This window comes from Callospermophilus lateralis, chromosome 15 (genome assembly GCF_048772815.1).
Source record: "Callospermophilus lateralis isolate mCalLat2 chromosome 15, mCalLat2.hap1, whole genome shotgun sequence".
NCBI lineage: Eukaryota > Metazoa > Chordata > Mammalia > Rodentia > Sciuridae > Callospermophilus > Callospermophilus lateralis.
Window position 1 is genome coordinate 42,236,308 of NC_135319.1, and position 21,988 is coordinate 42,258,295.

The 21,988-nt window shown below is 57.2% G+C and overlaps 1 protein-coding gene across 1 annotated transcript in view; it reads left to right on the forward strand.

Moving 5' to 3' along the window:
- Positions 1-21,988, forward strand: part of Col13a1 (collagen type XIII alpha 1 chain) — a 155,682-nt gene that overhangs the window by 58,961 nt on the left and 74,733 nt on the right. Inside the window, exons 4-8 of the mRNA XM_077105354.1 lie at positions 6,826-6,852; positions 9,413-9,448; positions 12,606-12,632; positions 14,448-14,498; positions 21,833-21,868. Coding sequence (XP_076961469.1) covers positions 6,826-6,852; positions 9,413-9,448; positions 12,606-12,632; positions 14,448-14,498; positions 21,833-21,868 — 177 coding nt within the window. The remainder of the gene's footprint in view (positions 1-6,825; positions 6,853-9,412; positions 9,449-12,605; positions 12,633-14,447; positions 14,499-21,832; positions 21,869-21,988) is intronic.

The following is a 21,988-nucleotide window of genomic DNA, read 5'->3' on the forward strand; positions in this document are numbered from 1 at the left end:
GCCCGACCACTTTCCAGAAGAACTCATGGAACAGAGTCCATCTCTCCCTGGACGGGGGGAACCTCAGAGATGGAGAAAGCTTGCTTTTTGGGCCCCCTGAGTCCCTTTCCCTCCCAATGACACAGTGTCAGCACATAGGGACTTTTCTCCTTACCAGGGACCGAACTCAGGGGCCCCCAACCACTGAGCCGCACCCCCAGCCCTATTTTCTGTTTTATGTAGAGGCAGGGTCTCACTGAGTTGCTTAGCGCCTCGCCCTTGCTGAGGCTGGCTTTGAACTCGGGATCCTTCTGCCTCAGCCTCCCCAGCTGCTGGGATGACAGGTGTGGGTGACTGTGCCTGGCAGCTTTTCTCCTTTCTGAAGTCCCTGTAAATGACAGGTAGGGACAATGGTAGCCTGGAAGAGTTTGGCAAAGCAATTCCCTTGCATAAGACAAAGGAGCCATAGGAGATGAGAGGGTTGAGCCTGGACAGAGGAGCAGAGGGGACAGGACTGGAGTCCCAGGGAGAGGTTTGGGAGGATGTGGGTCTGAGGCAACTGTCTTGTTTTGAGTGACAGGCGTAGAGAAGGGCACATCGCCGTGGGTTGGGGCGCTCCTCCAGGTACTAGCTGCTTGGCCAGGGGAGCTCCTCACTTTTTCCTTGCCCCACTTTCTTGATCTGCCACCTGGGGACAATAGAATCTGCTTCACAATGGAAAACACGCAGCATTATTCCTGGCACCTAGGGAGGACCTTAGAAGTCCATGCAGGGCTGATGCTAGGGGCGATAGAGAAACCCTAGAAGTCCCTGGTACAATGGCCATCCCTCGGGGTGCTCTCCGGGATCCCGGCCCAGCGCCCACTCCCGTCCTAACTCCCTGTGCAACAGAGACGCTAATGATAGGCAGGGCCCTGGCCAGTGTCACTGGGAACTTCCCCAGAACTTGCTGCGCTGGAGCGCAGGTCACGTCAGGTCTGGCGGGTGCAGAACATCTGCCCTCCATGTGGCTGAACCATCCAGAGATTGCCACAGGCTGCTTCTCAGGCCGGGGACACATCCCCCAGGCCGGAGGCATGGACTCCCCAGCTGGGCCGCCCTCTGGCAGGCTGCACCCAGGGGGTATTTTTTCAGATTCCAAGTGACATTCCCCTACCCCTCAGCCTAATAAGTCCCAGATGTGCCCCTCTCCCGGCTCCCGTCCCACGCTGCTGCTGCTGCATATCAGGGCTTCCTGGCCCTGTCGCTGCACCTCTTGACATTTTTTTTTTTTTTTGCTTGGTTTTTAATTCAAAATATCTTGTCCGCCTTCCCATGACGACTTGACAGAGGCCAATGTGAGATAGGCTGCTTCCTCTAGCTGGGACCAGGACAGAGAATCTGGCAGACCCAGACAGGGACACTGGCGCTGGGAATCCGAGGAGCAAGGGAAATGCGGGGAGTCTTTATTGGCTGAGCATAAAAGCAGCTCAGGAGCAGCAGCTGAGTGCATGTGGCCGGTCATCAGGGGCTGGGAAGCCAGGGCAGTGGCGTTCTGTGGCTCACCTCCCCCGAGGCGCCCTTTTTTTTTTTTTTTTTTTTCATTTGAAATGGTTTATTTGGACACTTTTCTTAGGGCACCTATGTTCACACATTCTGCTGTAAGTTAACCCATTCTAGAACTTTCTTGGAAGTTGGAATTCAGGCTTTTCCATTACACATTTTGCGTGCCTCTGGTCACTTGGGAAAAGGCTGTCTGTAGTCCCTATCTTAAGGCACCTTCCATTCTCTACCTTCTTTGCTCCCGGGGGGGCCCCCACTCCCTTTGCTGTCTCCTCAAAACCCTTGACTGTGATTCTTGCCAATAATGAGACAGGGCTGGGCCGCCGGAGGGAGAGGGAACCCAGGGAGGAGGGGAAGAGAGGCGTGCGTGGACAGCTGGGCTGGGGGCCCAGAGGTGGGCGGCGGGAAAGCAGCAGCCGGGCGGCAGACCCAGGAGGGGTCAAGACGCCTGACTCACCACCGCTCAGAAATCAGGCCTGCCAGAGAGACATCAGGCGGGGGATCTGAATGAGAAGGACTGAGCGGCAGCCCCGCCCTGCCCCTTCCTGCTTGTTTTCCACTGCCTGCCGGGCACTGTCATTCCGCGTCTCTTTGGATGTCATTTTGACCTTTCTCAGTGTGTCTTGGTGCCCACATCCCACGCTGTGGAAGGCAACCTGGATCGTGAGCACAAGCAGGTCCCGGAGAGCCCATGTTGTGGGGTGAGGAACTGAGGCCTGGGGACCACTGTCAGGTGCCCTGCAGGACGGAGCCTGGGTCCCAGCCCTCAGCGTTTCCCATCCAATCATGAAAACGTGGAGATGAAATAAAGGGGGCAGAGATTATGGTGGTGAAAGTGAGCCAGGAAAATGTCACCCCCCAAGACCAGATGGAAACGCCTCCCCCGCTCAAGAATTCCTGGAGGGCGAGGGACCCTCCTGTGGACAGCGGCACTGACCAGCCTCTCTCTCTCTTTCTCTTCCAGGACCTCCTGTAAGTACTCACTTGGCGGCCAGCTCTTGCGCACCTGAAAGTCTATGTCATCTACCGGTAACAGGGTCTCGGGGGGGGGGACACAGGCGGCTGTCTTCTGGGGGCCTCCTGCACTTCTGCAAGGCTTTCCAGAATGTTCCATGGGGAGGGAGGCCGCTCGTTGGCTTTCCACGCACCTCTGTGCTCCTTTAGGGCTAGACAACGGCAGCCCCAGGGGCAAACCAGGCCCTAATTTCATGCCCAAAGTCTGGCTTGGCCCTCCTTAGACCAGCTCCTTTGTCCTTCAAAGAAGCAACTGGAGTCCAAAAAGCAGCAGGTTCTAGAAAGAAGGAAGAGCCGGCCCTGCTCCTTCTGTCCATGAAGAAAGCAGGTCAGGGCCGGCTCCAGGTGGGGGCTGCTCTGGAGCACTCAGCATCCACGCCCCCGAGCAGGCAGCTCCATTCTGGCCAAGTCACTTGGGGCAGGCAGAGCTGGCGGCCATCTGAATGAGAGCAGTGTCCGCGGTCAGCTGGGGAGATGACACATAAGTTAAAGACACCAAGTGGCTCCTCTTCCCAGGCTCCACTCCCAGGGTGGGCAGGGGATCTGGGTCATTTCCAAAGAACCCGAGAAGAGCCCAAGGAGACCGTCTTCCCGTCTCCCCGAGGTAATAGATCCAGGGAACAGGAGCACGTGTCCTTTGAGGAACAGCATTTGATATCCCAACAAGAGACTCAGAGGGCGCTGGGGGCGCTGAGGGGGGTTGGAGCTGAAAGGCTTCAGCCCCCGCAGCAGACCTGTCCCGAGGTTACTGAAATCTCCCCCACCACCCTCCATCGCTGGGAGAAATCATTTCCAGAGTTGTTTTCCTCGTGATCTGTACCCGTGAGAGCAGCCTGCCCGATTTTTAATGAGACCGTTATTTATATAATATTTCATCCATGCCTGAAACGCCCTCAGACCCAGGCTGGGGATCCTGTCTGGTCGGATCCCCTGTCTGGCACATCCCAGGGAAAGAGGAAAATCAAGTCTTTCCTTGAAAGGAGGAAGGCTGGTTTATCACAGCATGTTGGGATGTCAGGCTGCAATTCCGATCATCCATCTTCTAAAATAAACCGCCAGAGGGAACGTCCAGAGACCACCTGCTGGAGCTGGGACGCTGGGCTCCTTGTCCCCCTGCTGGAGGCTCCTCCAGGACCAGCCCACTGGGGCTCTCCAGGGACATCATCTGAGTCCCTGCCTGGCTGGAGGATCCTTTTCTCAATCGCAATTTAGCATTTTGAGAGTTTGTGCCTGCCTCACCCGGAAGTTGTTCCCAGCCAGGGTGGACACTGCCATTCTGGGGTCTGCAGTGAAGTGGGTCTCTGCTTCAGTCTTGGCCCACCTGTCCGCCAGCCGGGGAGTCAGGTAGCTCCTCCCACCAGAGGCGCCCTGAACCTCTGCCCAAACCACAAGGCAGGAGGAGGAGGGAGCAGGAAGCTGGCCAAGGAGGTGGTCACCTCCTCAACCCTGTTCTCTCCACTTCCTGCAAAAGAAGGACGCTAGTGGCCAGAGGCGAGTGCTGACCGGATGCCTGTCCACTGCCCTCCGGGTGTATCTCAGGGCTGGCTTTGTCCTCCGGTGGGAAGACCCAGCTTCCGGTGGACGCCAGGGCTATCCATAGCCATGGAGGATGGGTTGATGTTGCAGCCCCCCCCCCCTGCCCAAGGCAGACATTGCTAATCAATGTAGCCAGTTACTCCTCATCCATCTGAGCCGGAGCCCCCGCTGACGTCGGTCGGCCCTCCCTGGGTTGGATGGGAAGATGTGCTTAATACTGGGCACTGAGAGCCTGAGTCAGATGCCCAGGGGAATAGGGAGGACTATAGGGAAACACTGCATGTCAGCTGCCAGGCAAGGTGAGCACGACCCTTGTCACTCACTGCGTGTGCCATGCGGACTGTGTGGCCCAGTGACTAGGAGCACAGCTCTAGGAGCACCACTCTCCAATCCTGTCACTGCCACGCCTCGCTCTGACTTGACAAGTTATTCATTATCTCTGTGCCTTAGTTTCTCCATCTATAAAATGGGAATCGCCATGGTTTCTGACTATTGGGGGCGTATGTATTTACATGAACATTACATACATATATATTTTCTTCCATTTAGAGAATGTTAATTAATTTGGTCCTAGACTCAGAGCTTCCTTAGATGATTCCCCAAAAGGTCTTTACTTTTAAGGAGGAGATTCTTATTCTGTGAATTTTTATTAATTCATTATTTCATTTGTTTCTACCCTCCCTCATTCTGAGGAGGGGGGTTTATAAACTATTCAGGCAAACAGAGAGCAGAGGCAGGAAGACTTGGTTTTGAGCTCCCTGGTGGTCAGAGCAAAGAGGAGGGCAGTTTGGGGGAGACTTGGGGGACAGTGCAGTAGGGATGTGCCTGTGGTTTGGGAAGCACAGCTTTTCCTGATCCTGGGCCTGAGATGGGACCCCCTGTGTGTTCTCCTGAGGGTCCCGCGACCTGGATGACATGGTTGTACATACAGGGGCCTGTGACGGAAGCATCCATTTGTTCCTCATTAGAGCCTCTGCGTGAGGTTGGGACCCCCACAGGCCGGTCCGTTCCCTGGGGCAAGAGGTCAGGGTCCCACCTCCTGCCCCACTGGGTGGTGTTCGGGGAGGGGCTGGTTAGAAGGGAAGGGCCTGGGCTCCTTGCTGTGGTGTGAGGAGGGGCCCGTGCTGTCTTTCCTGGGGTCTGGGACAACTGGAGGCTGGGCCACCAGGTTTGTTCATTCACAAATGACCAGGAGCTCAAGCCTCCTTAGGCCCATTCCTGTAAGAAACAGGAACAGCTCCCCAGGCCAGGAGCAGTGGGGGCAAAGCCTCGCAGAGCAGAGGATGGGGTGAGTCCTGCCCCTTTACCCAATGTCTCCCGGGCATCGAGAGTCACTGCACCATGGCTGAGGGACAGGGGACAGACCCCTGCTGCTGCCTGCGTTTACCTCTGCAGTTACTCAGGGACACCCGGACCCGCTCCCGTTCTGCCTTAGGTCTCTGGGAGGAGAAGAGGAATCTGGAAGGAGAGACACTGTACCCCGAGGAACCCAGGCCAGCGCCATGCCCTTCCCCCACCCGTCCCCTTCCCTCCAACCACAGTGTAACAGCCCGGTGTCCTCCATGCTTGCTCTCTGCCAGCCCCAAGCTCAGCGCTCCACACCCAATATCTCATTTAATCCCAAAAGATAGGTAACGAGTGCTCTCCCATTTTCAAGGAAACAGAAACACAAAGAAACCAGACTGCTTAAGGTCCCTTGCTTGCTTAAGGTCACTCCACCAGTGAGTGGCAGAGCCAAGATTTGAGCTCAGGTGGGCTGAGCACCTGGCCCTTACCCATCTGCCTTATGGAGATGCCTCCACCCGTCCTGCACCCCAGAACCCCGCCATACCAGAGCAGGGGGCCAGCTGCCCATGAGTCCCAGGAGTCTTCCCAGTCTGGCAAGGTGCTCCCGGGTGCCCCAGGAGGCAGCCAGCAGGACAGCTTCTCAGCCACCCTCTTGGATGCATCGGGGAGTTGGCACCCCATGGTGAACAGACTTCCTTGGTTTCGACTGGTTCTTAAACTGCCCCCTCTGCACGTGGCTGTGAAGGGAACCACTGTGATGGATAGTGAGGTTCATAACTGTTCCCGTTTCCAGGGAATTTCCGGTCCATTTTGTGGAGTCTTCTCCTGTGCCCACAGTTGTGCCAGGCAGAACTGCTAGGGTCGTGAATAACGTTTCTGTTCCAGAAACAGAGCTGTGATCCGTGAACACAGGTGGCCGGAGCCTCCGAGGCCCCAAGTGCCAAGGCCCAGCCCCCTGCCTCCCACCCGGCACTGACCTGCCGTGGGATGGGTGATTGACTGTGGCCAGAGCTGTCACAGGAAGAACCACTGCTTCCCCCAGGATCCTCTGGGGGTGCTCCCCCTGCACCTCCCTGACCACGAGCCATGGGCTGAGAGGTGACAGGTCCTCCAGGAGCTTCCCAGTGGGTGACAGGTGCTCTCCTGCTTGGTGGGCAGGGAAGACCAATCCCCAATGCCCACCCCCACCTCCTCCTGGACCAAGGCCAGCACCCATGCATGGTGGAGCGGAGGTTGCCCCAAGCGAGGCAGAGGGGCTCCTAAGTCGTGATGAGGGACGTTCTTGTCTCCCTGTTCCCACCCCTGGGCCTGGCACGCCGGAGCCCCTGGCCACCTGGTTTTCTGAATGTAAGAGCTGAAAGGAAGCCTGCCCACCAAGGCCTCCCTGTTCATAAGAGGAAGTGCGGCCTGGTCGCTGTTCCCATCCCCTGTCCCACACCCACCTCACTCTCCACTCCTTTATTTCAGGGTCCCATCGGAAGACCCGGGCTCCCAGTAAGTAACGCAGCCTTTATTTTTATCTGTGTGTTGACTTTGCGGGGCTGGCCCAGGACCTCGTGCTCCACCACTGAGCTGAGCCACGTTGCCGGCCTGGGCCTGCCCTCTCTGGGCCTGAGGCTGGCCGCGCTGGGCAGCTGGCTCCCCTCCGGTGTCTCTGAGTGAGAGGCCCCTCTGGAGTCTCCTGTCTGCCACTCCCAGCCCCTCCACCTTGGAGCCTGGGTAAAATCTGGAGCCTGCAGCTGCTGCTGGGGCTTAGGTGTCCCTCCTGGGGCATCAGGCAGGTGGATCACGGCAGCAGACCCTCCTGAAGCTGGAATTCACCTCTATGGAGGGTCCTGTAATGAGGGCTGAGAGGCTGGCCAGCTCCTGGTGCACCAGGAGCTCCTGCTCACCAGCTGACACCCCTCCTTCACCCATGCCTCTGGTAAAAGAGCAAACTCAAAAACTTGGTTTTCCCCCGGTTTTTATTTCTGAATTCTAGAGAGGCTATGCCAGGGAATCATGGAAACTTTGAGACAAAAGCAGAAATAATACCAATAGCCACCTCCTACTGAAGCTTTAGTAGGTGCCCCCTATGCTAATCATTCTTCAGACTTGCCTTGTTCAACAGCTCAGCACAGTGGGTATGATTGTGCCCATTTTAGGGGTGAGGAAATTGAGACTCGGAGAGGTCAAATACATTGTCCACCCACCCACACTTCAGTGGTGGACTGGTTGAGGCGCATATTCTCACATCCCATTCTATACCGCTGTTCCCTGTGGTCCATGCTCAACATTTGAGACCCACCTTAAAAGTCGTCTAGTCATGGCTATGGAGTCAGGCCTGGATGGGGGAGAGGAATCCTGGGAACGGACACTGCGGGCCCTTGGCTGGGGCATGGCTCAGGCAAGATGCTGTAGCTGGGGCACGGAGGGGGACGTGGGACAGCTCTTCCCTATCCCTCTGCCACATCCACTGGGTTCCACACTGTTCTGTGTGTCCCTCCTATACTCCCCCTTTAGACATAAATTAGACTTCAGCCGTTTGACTAATCCAACAGCTTCTAGAATCCGTGCCCAGCACTGGCTTTCTTAATGAAATGCATGTGGAAGAATGTTTAGCCTTGAAAACAGAAATTCTCCCTGTCAGGAAGAGCCACGGAGCTGCAGAGGACGGTGAATTGGTCCTGAAATCCAAGGAGGGGAAAAATCAGATGACCAAGGGGAGCGTGGGCAGACTTTTTTTTTTTTTTTTTTTTTACAACATCCACCTTTAAAAAGCATTTAGGGGCGATCCACCCAGAGTAGGGCCTGCTGCACAGCTCCCCGGCTCTGGCCCTTCCATGCTGGTCCCCAACCTGAGCATTTTATGGCCAGGACTGCAAAGAACATTAGTTTAAAAAAAGAATCCAAAACACACATCCTGAAAGATCATCCAAAGCCCCAAAGCAAGTGGACCTCGGGGATGTCACAGCCAACTGCCAGCTCTGGCCTGGCCATCTCAGCAGGACGAGCAGATTTCACATCCATGGGTCAAGCCCTGTTTGTGCTACCATGTGAAGGGACCTGGGAGTGACCCACGTGAAGATTTGCTGATGCTGGCGCCACTGTGGAAAGGAAAAGGCATGAAGCACAACCCCCTTGCCCACGGCCATGCTGGGCTGAACACTAGCAGATGCGATTTGTCCAGCACTGACCAAGTGCCAGGCGTCAGGCGGAAGCTTCTCAGAGATGTCGCCTCTGGGATCCTCCCAGCAACCCACCAGAAACAGACTCTTGTTATCTCCATTCAACCCACTGATCCCAAGGGAGGTTAAGGAAACAGTCGGTGCTCATGACTTGCACTGCTACCTCGGCATTCTTGAACAAATGTAGAATACCGCTGGTCTTGACAACATCCTGACATCAGGAGCCTAATTCCACCGCAGACTGCTATTCTCTGGTGTGTCTCACGTATGCCTTGGGATGCCAATGGTCCCTGGGGACATTTTGCCTCCATGGGGTCAGCAGATGCACCGTCACCCCAGAACACACCTGCACATTCTGGAACACAGTTCTCTCCCGCCCACCGGCCAGATAAACGTGATCCTATTTTCTACACCTCATTACTCCCCATCCTTCCAGGCCCCACCCCGACTTTATGATGTCTGCATGCGCATGATGGCAAAAAAATATTTTCTACCCAGAGAGAGAAACAAAACTTAATAAGCAGATTTCCAGAGCAAGAAGATGTAACCCCTGGCTACGAAGCAAAGCAGCTCCCTCTGCGCATCTGAAGCTCGTGATGCGGCTGAATCCACAGGGCTCACGTCTGTCCTGCCTGTGCTGGAGGTGGCCATGGGGAGGCAGGGGGAGGACTGCATCCATGGGCAGAGGGACTGGGAGGAGTGGCAGAGCATGGCGCTGCTCCTCACTCTGGCACACAGACCTAGGAAAGTGGTTCACCGTCTGGGTCACGCATGGGAGCTGCCCGTGCCATCCAGGCAGGCTGTCCCCCAAACCAGGTGCACAGCTAGCCAGTGGGTCACCCTGGCGGGTCCCAGCCCCAACTGATTATTTATGCCTCCTTCATTAGGGGGACAAAGGTGCCATTGGGATGCCTGGACGTGTGGTGAGTTGGCCCATTTGAACCTGCTTGGGGGGCCATTGCTTGCTTCTCCATGCTGGCCTGTCCTCCAACCATGGCAAGATGCTGCCCACCCCAAGCCCAGAGAAAGGGGCACCTTCAGGGAGGGACAGGGAAAGAGAAGGGAAGAAATTGTATTCCAGTCTTCAGACCTCAAAATAGGGTTTTGCAGAAGTTTACCCTCATCCACAGTTTCTGTGGTCAACCGTGGTCCAAAAATATTGCTCTGCATAATAAGGTATTTTGAAGCCAGGCATGATGGCATAGGCCTGTAATCCCAACAACTTGGCAGGCTGAGGCAGGAGAATTGCAAGTTTGAGACTGGCCTGGGTGACTCAGTGAGACCTTGTCTCAAAATAAAAGAAATAAAAAGGGCTGGGCGTAGTGGTACACGCCTGTAATCCCAGCAGCTAGGGAGGCTGAGGCAGGGGGATCACAAATTTAAAGCCAGCCTCAGCAAAAGTGAGGTGCTAAGCAACCCAGTGAGACCCTGTCTTTAAATAAAATACAAAATAGGGCTGGGCATATGGCTCAGTGGTAACGTCCCTGAGTTCAATCCCCAGTACTCACAAAAAAAATAAAAATATTAAAAAATAAAAAGGACTGGGAAATGTAGCTCAGTGGTAAAGCACCTCTGGGTTCAATTCACAGTACTAAAATAATAAGAAGAAGATATTTCGAGAGACCACATTTACATAACTTTTAAAGAATATGTTGTTGTAATTTTTCTATTTTATTATAGTTATTGTTAATATTTTACTGTGTCTAATTCATAAGTTAAACTTTATCATAGGTATGTATGTATGTATGTATGTATGTATGTATTTTTTTTAAAAAACGGTATATATAGGACCCATTACAATCTAATATTTCCAGTGTCCACTGGGGGTCTTGGAATATGTCCCCTTTGGATAAGCTGGGCCCCACAAAAAGCTGACACAGCAAGAGAAAAAAATCCAAAAAAACTGCACCAACAAAGCTCTTTGCAGATCACCTCCTGGGTGATGGGGTGAGGCCAAGCCTCTGTACTAGGAGGCCTCGAGGCTGGCAGCTCCCGTCAGGTTTACAGCTGTTCCTGCCACCACCCCCCAGTAGGCCCACAGTGTCCAGAGGGGTCTTGTGGAGATGGAGACTCAAAGACAGGGAAGCCAGGGCCTGCTGCCAGACGGTGCCTCCAGGTCCTCGCTAGGGCGTGAAAATACTTCATGTCTCCCACTGAGAAATGAAGACAGAAAAGGAGATGAGAATGGATAAAAGGGAGAGTGTTGTCCAGAAATGGAAAGGCTGGCACCAGGCCCCGAGGTCTTGGCACCCGGGTTTTTTCCTGGCAGCCTCACCATGCTGGTCTCCAGGGGGCCAGAAAGGCTGCAGCCCCAGGAAGCAGTGGCCACGTCCCAGCCTCACCGCCACACGGCCTGGTCCAGGACATGGCCAAGGCGGCGCCCCCCTGATCCCTGACTTCCCCCAGCCCTGGCCTCCACCTCCAGCCTGGCTCCCCGGGCACCTCCCCCTCCCCCACCATCCCCCTCCCCCCCATGCTTGGCCTCTGAACCTCACTTCCTGGGCTGGGATGGCCTGGGGCATGGCTGTGGCATCCTTGTGTGGATTTGCATGCCTGGTGTGAGCATGGGAGACGGCCCAGCTAGCCCCTGCCAGCGCTGACTCCATGCTGGGCCCTGTGCCAGGGCTTCACACGCATTATGAGCTCACTCAGTCCTCACGAGAACTGCAGGAGGTAGCCATCATTTCCATCCCCATTTTTCAGACGAGAAAACTGAGGCCTAGAAGTATAATGTCTTTCTCAAAATCACCCAATCAGGAAGTGGCTGAGCAGGGACTTGAACCCGGACAGCCAGACTCCAAACTTGTGCTCCTGACCCTGGCAATGTACCCACTGAACCACAGCTCTCCGGGGGGTCTGGTCCTGGGGCCCAAGCCCCGAAGGCCTGAGACACAAAGCTTTGAGTTCTCCAGCCCCCCCCCAAGCCTGTCTGTCAAGGAATGGGCGTTGGTAGCCCTGGGCCCCCTTGAAGCTCTCCCACTTAGTCCACACCAGAACACCCAAGCAGCCCTGGGTCCTGAACAGATAAGGGAACAGTACCCTGCATCCTCTCCTGGGCTTGCTGGGTAGGGACTCTCCCTGAGGTCAGGGGCTGGCCTGGAGGGGAGGCTGCAAAACACAAAGTGGCGCCTCCTGCCCCCACCCTCCCTGCCCTCCTCCTGGGGCCTTGTTGCCCTCTGCCCACCCTCCCCCCAGGAAGTGCCCCTCTGAGGTGGGGAGCCCCAGGAGGTCTCCCACTTCCTTCTGGCCAAGGCTACTTTCCAGACACTTTGGGGCTTCACACTGCCTGTGCTATTTTAAATGTGGCAATGGGCCCGTTTGGCTGCCCGATAGGGGTCCTGGCAGGAGCCTCCTGATAAGATCAGCTTGTGAAATTCCTGGGTCATTACCATGTGTCACCAGAGGGGGCACCATTGGCTCACTGGGAGGAGGGCGGATGGGACTAGCCATCCACCGGGCACCACGTTCCAGGGGACCCTTGGCCCACCACCCAGCTTTCTCTGCATGGTGACCTGCCCTCCAGGTATGCAGATATGTGCATCCACCCATGTCCCTCTGCCTCCCCCCACACCTGGCCTGAGCAACCCCAATGGCTCTGGGCTTGTCTAGCCTGGCAGAGCTTTGTCCTTGGTCCCCAGTGGGGCCTTCAAAGCTCCTAGAGTCCACCACAGCCTTACCTCCCCCTCCCATGGACTTAGCCAGCTGGGTCATGGTTTCTTGGACACACCTACTGACCTACATGGGTCTTGAGTTCTCTCTCTTGTGCGCACGCACACACACACACATGCACATCCCTGGAGAGGGCTTCCTGCAGCCCCAGCCACTGTTCCCGGGTGGTTGGAGCAGCTGGCCAGGCCTGGAGCAGGGCGAGGCCGAGCTTCCACATGCGTTGCTTCTTGGCCGGGGGACCTGTCGCGTGTCAGCGTCTGTGTTTTGCTGTTTTCTATTTCACGGTGATTTCCTCCATTTGCTTGCTGTGCTGTGGACATGCATTCTTGGTCGGTGCCTGTCTCTCACCCTCTTGCTTTTTCTCTCCCTCCCCCTCTTCCCTGCATCCTGTGTCACCTGTGGCTGTCCCAGGGAGTGAAGGGCCAACCGGGCGAGAAGGTGAGTCCACACTTTCCCCGTCCGCCCCACCCGGCCTCCTGGTTCCAGCAAGACTCTTGGTGGTGGGGAAGGAGTCCCCCGCAGCACCCCCATCCCAGCCTCCCCTGCCACGCCCGTGCGGGCAGAGCTTCCTGGCAGCTTCCACACCCTCAAGCCTGAGCCTTGGGATTCCTGGGCCCCCCCAGCCCTCCTGGAGGAGAGGGTCTCCCCAGCCCTGCCTTTGTGACTTCATGGGGCCTCACGGCTCTGGGTCCCTGCCAGGCTGTCACCCTTCCCCTAGGCAAGGAGGCCAGCTCAGTGCTGTTGAGTGGCTGGAAATGCCCAGGGGCCCCGGAACCTAGAGAAGAGCCCCTGGGAAGCCAGAGCCCAGCAGCCCGGCCCTGGTGAGCTCTTGAGAGACTTCAGAACACAAGCTATCGAAGCAGCTCACGTGACAGGAGGAACTGAAGCCCAGAGAAGGGCGGGACGGCCCAAGGTCCCACAGCAATAGTGACGAGCAGGATCTAGAAGCCAAACCTCCGGGCGCCTAGCTCAGCACTCCCAGGATGGCACAGGAAGTATTTCCCCAGCAGAGTCTCCCAAAATAACAACAATGGCAATAATAATAACAGCAGCCATCGCGTAGGCAGCACGAGTCCTGTCAGGCCCTGTTTTAAGTATGTTTGTCACTGACGTAACCCTCCCAGGGCAGTTTCATATTCCTGTGTTCCTGGGGACAGGGAGGCAAAGTCACACACCCAAGATCACCCAGCTGGAAGGTGTCAGAGCTGGAGAGGAGCCCAGCATGCCCGCCCTCAGACTGTGCAGTCCTCCAAAGGCTCGGAGACTGTTGGTCGCACCCCGGCCGGGGGTGGAACCCCCAGGAGAAAGGCCCAGGCCCGGGTGTGCTGAGCACCCTGCAGCATCAGGCTGTGACGTTTTCACCTGCACCCAGTGGGACGGTGCTGTCACTCCTGCTGCAAACCAGCTCACCCCAGGTCACCCAGCTGGGGTCAGGAGCAGAGGGGGCCTTCCAACCCCTGTTTTAACCACTGTGCACCACTACGTCCTGTAAAACTCACGCTGTCATTGTCATGGCAAAAACACCGGCGAATCTGAAGTCACCCTCACTGTGCGGGAGACGGGACATTGGACAAAAAGCATTTCTGCCCCTCCCCTGAAGAGCTGCCCGTGCCCTCAGCATCGCCCCTCAGGCTCAGCCACCCCTGTCAGCGCTTGGCGCTCCTAACCCAGCACCCTCTGTCCCGCAGAGCTAAAAGTTGTGCCTCAGCTTTCACGCCCCAGGGTGGCCTCCAACCAGACCTAGAAACTCCAGGCCACCTCCACCTGTCAGTCCCGGGCTGCGGGCCCAAGCTGTGTGTCTGTGTCCCCATCCCCCTGTCCCACAAACCCACGCTCAGGGAGGGTCTCCGTCCACCAGTTGCAAGGTCTGCAGCCAGACAGGTGTTTGGGGACGGACAGGGAGGAAGACCTGGGGGCCTGGACAGCCTTGGCTGAGCCTGCCCCTTCCTTGTCACTGTCTGTCCCCTCCCTCTGTCCCCCACACCTCACGTTCCTGCCCACATGGCTTTTCTGCTGTTTCCTGCTGCTCTTCTCAACTCATCCGGGACATTCCGCTCACCCGCTTTGTGCTCCCCAATTCCCTGCTCTCTACACTCTGGCCTCCCCCACCCATTCCCTTGTCCTCTATACCCTGGCCTCCTTCTGGCCCGTGGGGTCCCCCCCCCGCCCCACCTGCCAGCACCCCCTTTAGTCTCCTCTGCCCTCTCCTCTGCCCCCGCCCCACGCTCCCTCTCCCTTCCTCCTTCCCCACAGGGTGCCCCTGGAGACTCCGGGATGTCCATCATCGGTCCCCGCGGCCCCCCCGTAAGTTGTCGCTCTTTGGGGGGCATGGAGGGTGGGGAGGGTTAGTGGAAAGGGCTTGGAGGGGGGCCAGGGGAAGGCGAGGCTTGGCCGTGTCCCTGGGCGCGTCAACCACATGTGATGCGGTCAGTCCTGCCGGCCACAGAACTGCTGTTGATGTTAAAGAAAGTGACCTCACTAAATGTACCTCAACGACAGCCTCGGAGAGGGCTGGGAGGCCGGGCCTTTAGCCACAAGCCCCCGGCAGCTGTGAGGCGGTCCCTCTGTTTACAAGCAGAAGGGAAAGTGCGGCTCCCTGGGTGGGTGCGCCAGCCTCTCGGGAACAAGACCGCTGTGTTTCCAAAAGCCAGGTTCAAGGTCGTGGACCAGCTCGCGCTTCTGGTCTTGGAGGGCCCTCGCCCACCACTCGCCCTCCAAGGCGCCTTTCCACAGCAGCGCTGGCTCCTGCACGTCCCTTAGCCGTGACTCTGCAGAGCTTGGGGAAACCAGTGTGGCTTCCCTGGGACGTGCTTCCTTGGGGACTGTGACAGGCACGTGGGCGCCGGAGCCGGCAGATAGCGTTCCCAGAGCACCCACCCAACGGGGCTGCGAGAAAAACACCAACTTGTCATGGACGTCGTGGGGTCACGGGTCCCCAGATGTGTTTGGCACAGTCCTCTCAAAAGGGGACAGTGAGGCCCAGGGAAGGGGAAGGGCTTTCAGGCAGCAGCAGAGTCGGGTCACGCGCTGTCTTCCTGACCTGCCACGCACAGAGACGGGGTCAGGAACAACCAACGGAGGGTGAAGCCCTGCCCGCCCACGGTTCTGCCTTCAACAAAGAGCAGAGCAGGAGCCTCCCACCTCGGGTGGGGGAGAAGGAAACAAGGCGCCAGGTTGCGTCCAAGGTAGGAGGCCGCCAGGAGCTTGAGGACCCAGGATGAGACGTGCTAAGGGCTGGGGGCTGAGAGGCAGAGCCAGTCAGAGCTGCTGGAGACCCCAGAGGGGAAGAGCAGGAGCAGAAGGATGAGCAGGGCCCTGGGCCGGGGCAGCATTTGAATAGACCTGAATGAGGAGACTTGTCCTTATCAATAAGCTTTCTTCTGGACTCCGCCTGCACTATAATGGTGAGGACAGACACTGGTCTGTGGCAGTTAGTATCCTGAGACTTCCACACCTGTTAACTCACTTAATCCTCCCATGAGAACCTCCACTTTCCAGATAAGAAAACCAGGGCACAGAGAGGTTGAGCGGTTTATATAAAGTCACACGGCTAGACAGTGGCCACACTGGGAGTGATCAGCCAGCCATGTCAGTGTGACTCCTAAGTGAGTGCATTACACCTGCTGTTGTAATGGCCGGGTCAGACGGCCCTGTCACTGTCACTCCTGGGCTCACGTGGCTGCTGCTCTGATGTGCCTCCTTATGTCCTGGGAGAGCCACAGTGCAGATGCCCGGAGCCCAGCTGTGTGATAGGAGGGTCACAGAGAAAGGCAGTCCCCTGGTTCTGGCATGGAGATGGAGCCTGGGGTGGGCCTGACGGTGGGACAGGGGAATAACACAGAACCTGCCCACCCTGTCTACCTCCTGTGGTGACCACACAGGTCCTGCTGCGTGGCTTAGGTAGCTCCTCTGATGCCCGTTCAGCACACCTGACAGGCTCCCTTAAAGTCTCTGCGGAGGCTGCCCTTCTGCAGCACGTGCCCTGTGCTGTCGGTAGCTGGGCCCAACGTGCAGGAGGCCCCTTGGGAATAAACCACCACGTGGGGTTGAATCCGCGGTGAGAAGCACCTTCTGCTAGGATGACAGTGGTGATGTCCATCTCCCGGGCACCGGTCACACACTGGTTCTCCTTCAGGTCTCTGGCACAGCAGCCCCACCAGCCCAGTTTCCAGAAAGAAGCAGCTCACCCTCACCCAGGCCTGCCTGCCTGCGAGGGCTGGAGCCAGGGTCTGGCCAGGCCGGCCTCACTCTAAGCTGCACTTCCCCCAAGTGCCCCTCTGTCTTGAGGCGCTAATGTACATACAGGACCTTCACCTTCAGGAGAAACCGTGATCCTGTGGGCACCCAAGTTGGCGCTAGGAAAGGTCTTCTGGCCCCAGGAGTCCTGGCCAAGCCCAGGGTCCTTCAACACTGGTTCATGTGGGTGACCGTGACCAGGATGGCTTGGCCACCCTAGCCGAGTCCTCATGACAGCAGGGGCCGCCCTCCTAGCTCCTACTGTGCCCTGGACTGGGGGAGCGGGGAAGGGGAGGCAAAGGGTCTGCTTGTCATTAGGACAGAGGTCCAGGGGCAAGTCCGAGGCGGCAGCTGGGAGTGATGGGAACATGCGGCTCTCGGCTCAGCCAGGAAGGGCCCAGAATGAATGCTGCGCATCAGAAGCCGCCTCGCCGCCCTCGGGCCACCTGCCTCCTCTCCTGGAGCTTCGTAATCGGTCTAAGCAAAGGGGGGCCCGCCGAGCCCTTCAGGGAAGGGCCATTCTCGTTCCAGTCAGGCAAGTGGCCGGGGCAGCGCCTGGGCGTGTGGGCTCCTGAGAGCCCGTGACAATGGGGCCGGACCCTGAGCGGCCGGGCAGGTCATCCGCCAGGTTAGGGGACACCCCCATCTCACAGGGCTCCCGAGCCCCGCAGCTGCTCTTCGGAGGCCGAGGGGAAACCTGAACTTCTCTTGTCCACAGGGAGCTGCCCCGCGCCCCCGAGCTGAGCTGCTCTGTTAGGATCTAGGTGCCAGGGGGACGGTGGGACGTGCCCCTCCAGGCCCCCGGTGCCGTGAGAGCCCAGCGGTTCCGACAGGCAGTGTAAGGGAACGGTCAGGGAACGGGGGGCACATGGAGGGGCACTGGGCCTGGCCTGGGGGGACAAGGAAGGCTTCTGGGAGGACAGGGAACTCACCTGACTCCAGGAGGCTGCCCAGGTGGGGAGGCGGGGAGGGTGCCGAGCCTCGACCGGGAGAAGCACCCGGAGCCTGAGGAGAGAGAAGGCCTCCAGGGGGACACCCCAGGAGGGAGGCCAGCAGGGCCTCGTCACAAGGAGCCCCACACAACTTTCAGGAACAAGAGCTTTGTCCCCAGGGTGGTGGGGAGCCCTCGGCTTGGGGGACGCCGACTAGGGACACGATCCCATGTGCAGTTCCAGGCCCTCCCTGCCCCTCCCTGATCCGGAGGGAGCTGTTCAGAGGCTGCGTCTGGGGACTGGAAGGCGCCACAGTCACCAAGGCCTGGCCTGGAGCCGAGCCCGTGGCCCGGGGGGCGGGGGGGTGGACCAAAGGGACATTTCAGAGGTGGACTTGATGAGTGTTGTGATGACCAAGGAGACTAGCGGGGAAGCAGGCCCCGGGGGCTCACGCTGCTGACCTGAGAGGCGGCGTCCGGCCACGTGCTTACTTCCCAGGAGCAGGACTTGTGGGGTGGGGGCGGGGGGATGAGGTCCCTGGAGCAGATGAGTCTGGGGTGTCCTCAGGAGGCTGGGGGGGGGACCGGGCACTGGCTGCGGGAGGCTTGGGATGCAGGGTGTTGTGCCAGGGCCCTCCTGCATCTGTGTACCTCCTCCCAGTGGGGTTTGGCGACCTCCCATTGACAGCTCAAATTGGCCACCGTGGGAGCTTCTCTCCAAAGGCATCCGCAAAGGCCATGTACCCAGGGTGCTCCTTGCCCGCCACCAGCCCCTCCGGGGATCCAGTGGTCCCCAGGCTCAACCAGGTGGTCTCTTGGCTCCGACTTGGAGGCAAGCCCCAGGCAGACACAGGACTGACCCTCTTTGGGGCATCAAATAGGAGAGGAAGGGGACTCCCCAGTAGTCTCCTGCCAGACAGAACTTTCCATCAGTGCTGCACACAGGTTGCAGGTGGGAGAAAGACCAGGAGCATTAGCAGAGGGGTCCGCCTTCAGCAGGCGAGGCCCCCGCTGAACTCCCTTTCTGCCCCAGCCTTGAATCAGGGGGCAGATGGCAGAGACCTGGGGAAAGCCGCTTTCCCCGCTCCTTGTGTGGAAGGAGATGACGCTAATGCACAGATCCTCTGCCAGCAAATCTGTTATCTACCATTTAATGCACTCCTCATCCCGTGAACTTTTTATGGGGTGGGGCGTCCAGTAAAATATGGAGGTTCATTCAGAAAAAAAATTAGCTTGTAAGAACTTCAGGAACCCTCTGGGGAGTGGGGAGAGGGGTCAGAGGAGATATCAACATATACAGAGCCATCCCAGTGAACAAATGGAGAGGACAGAGGGGCGAGACCGGAAGGCGGACACAGGCAGAGGTCTGGCAGGTGAAAGGCTTCCTTTCAGAGCAGGGAGAGAAGGAAAGGTGTGCAGGAAACAGTCTGGGGCCGCTGGCAGTCCACTGGGGAAAAAGTGAACTGAGAAAGTTTTGCTCAGCTGAATCTCTGTCCGACTCATTATTATCAGGACAAATTCCCAATGAATAAAATATTTAGGTGTAAACGTAAACCGCAGAATGAGAGGACAAAGCATGAGTGAATGTTTTATAGATCTGAAGTGGGGAAGACTCTTTCAAAACATGGCATTAAACCCAGCGTCGGGCTCAGGCTGTAGCTCAATGGCAGAGCACTTGCCTAGCATGTGTGAGGCACTGGGTTCGACCCTCAGCACCACATAAAATTAAGTAAAATACAGGCATTCTGTCCACCTACAACTACAGAATAAAAAATCAAAACCCCAAAGCCACAAGTAAACATCAATGTTTTGGGATATGGAGAAAAATATGGCATAAGCAAAGTCCAACACAAAAGCAAATTAGAAAGTATTTTCAACACATCTGACGACTAAAGAGTTAATATTCTTACTGGTGGCACACAACTGTGATCCCAGTGGCTGGGGAGGCTGAGGCAGGAGAATCTCAAATTCAAGGCCAGCCTCAGTAACTTAGCAAGGCCCTAAGCAACTTGGTGAGACTCTGTCTCAAAGTAAAAATTAAGAAGTGCTGGGGATGCGGCTCAGTGGTTAAGCATCCCTGGATTCAATCCCCAGTACAGAAAAAAAAAAAAGAAAGTTAATATTCTTGACAAAAAGCTTTGACAAAGAGATAAAAGGTAAACCACCCAGTAGAAAATACTATTAAAACCTGGGTGCTGTGGTTTGTACCTGTCATCCCAGCTACTCAAGAGGCTGAGGCAGGAGGACGGCTTAAACTCAGGAGTTCAAGGCCAGCCTGGGCAACATAGTGAGATCTACCTAAAAATGTATGTATGTGATGAGTACAAACAGGTAGCTCACTGACCTGAAAAGGGCTGGCCAATGAACACTGGAAGAGACGGCTGGCATGGTGGCACCCACTTGGGAGGCTGAGGCAGGAGGATGCCAAGTTCAAGTCCAGTCTGGGCAACTTAGTGAGATCCTGTCTCAAAATTAAAGAAAAAAAAAAGCGGGGGATTTCAGGGTGTAGCTCAATGTAGAGAGATTGTTCAGCATATGCAAAGCACTGGGTTCAGTCCTTGGTACCAAAAAAACAACAAAAAAAAAAAAATTGAAATAAACGTCTCAGTTTAGCAATTGAGAAGATATAAATTAAAATTCAGTTCCAAGTCTCCCTAAGTGCCTTTCCCAGGCCCAACATCTCCGGGAAGTGGAGTCCCAGTTTCCATTTGGTCGAAGACAGCATTCCTACCCAAATCCCTGGAAAAGGCCTGGTCAGCCCTGGCCCTGGCCCTGGGCTGCAGAGCTCCGTGCTGCTACCAGGGCCGGCTCTGTCATCAGTAAACCGTGTGATTATCCCGACCACGTAAACATTAGCCAGAAGGAGCCTTGGAGAGGTTTCTTGGAAGCGCCTCCGCCTGACCTTTCCTGGGGCCTCTCCTACAAGGGGCATGGTTTACACCGCGAGGCTTCGGGGATGGCGTTGCTCGGTTTCCGGGGTTTCTCCTTAGGGCTACTCTCAGCATCATTTATCCTTGAGAGGAGAGAAGCCGAGGGCCCTACAGACACATGAGTGGCATCTCCTCCCCCTTGTCCTCTGGGTGCCTGCCACAAGTCTACCCTGAGCCCCAGCTGGCTCCCTGCTGCACCCTCACGCCCACCCTGACGTGGTGGGGTCCCCATCCCACCCAGCCTGGCGGCCTCGGTGTCCCCGGGGCAGAGGTCTCTGGACCCTCTGGAGGATCCAGGCAGCCGGGGGACAGTTCAGGTCACAGCAGAGGAATCCAGAGAGCTCTCCCTCTGGGTTGGTTCTGGAACCTCTTGACTGGGACTGACCCCCCTGAAACCAAGGCACACTGCGCTCAAAGGCAACCTTGCTCTATTCTGGCACCTCCTCTGTTCAGGTCAGTTCAACCAACCTGGGTCGGTCACAGCTACCATACTGATTTCCAGACATCCTGGAATGTCCTTCAGTGGCTCTGAGGTCCTTCGGTCATCTCCGTTCTACAGACCGGCAACTAAGGCTCAGGGAGGTCGGACAACTTGCTCAGAGTCACACAGCGGTGGTTGGTGGGGCAGGGTTAGAACTCCGTCTCCCACACTCCAAAGCCCATTCCTGGGAAGGACTGTGACCATCTAAGCCAAGGGCAACCCCAAGCGGAGAGCAGGACATGTGTGTTCTGGGAAAGGCAAGTGAGCGGGGTGCCTGGGGCAGGAGAGGAAACTGACACGGTCCATCTGGAAGAGAGCGAGGACCACCTGGAAGGAGGAGGAGGAGCCCTGGTGGCTCTTGAGAAGGGACGGGAGGGGATTCCCGATGTTTAGTTCTGGTGATCGTCAACCTTCTGGTGGCCTCCAGCCCAGCGTCCTCAGAGCCTCGTGCTGCTTCTGTCCTGCATCTTGACCACAGACCGCTGGGCTCTGACCACTGAGCAAGACTGTCCCTCTGGGCCCACTCTGCACCCCCAGGGGAACGGGCAGGGATTTCCAGGAGGGCAATCCCGGGGATGCTGGGAGAAGCCCGCAGGCCAGGGTGAGCTGAGAGCGAGCAGGCTGACCTGTTCTAGCCTGAGACACACGGCCCAGAGGTCAGGGGATCTGCTGATACTCAAGCCATCCCCGATAAGTGGCCACGAGCCATGGCTGTAAATGCAGAGCAGGCGGAGGAGGCCTTGGATCTGGGAGTTGAGGGCACCACCGACGGAGTCCCTGCTATCTTGCTGGCCCATCCCACAGCAGTGAGGAGCGCTCCAGGGACCCCCTCCGGGAAGCAGGCCTAGGCTGCCGGCCCTCGTCTTCCTCTCCCGTCCCTGTCCTTCATGGATTTCCTATGAAGACCCATCTCCCTTGTTCTCTGTCCTGTCCTCCCTGCAGCTGACCCACGTGGTGAATGTGTCCCACACGGGCGCCGAGGGATGGGCGCCCGGCTGAGCCGGGGGAGCTGGCCTGCCCTCCCCTGCTGCCCGCCCTCATGTGCTCCTGTTCTTTCCAGGGCCAGCCAGGCACGCGAGGCTTTCCTGGATTCCCGGTGAGTGAGGGGGCTGAGGGGCCGGGGGAGTAGCTCAGGGCTTGGCTCCTAGTGGGAACAGGGACAGGAACGTAAATACCTGCGCAAATAAAGGGGCGGCAGGGCAGGAGGGGAAGTCGC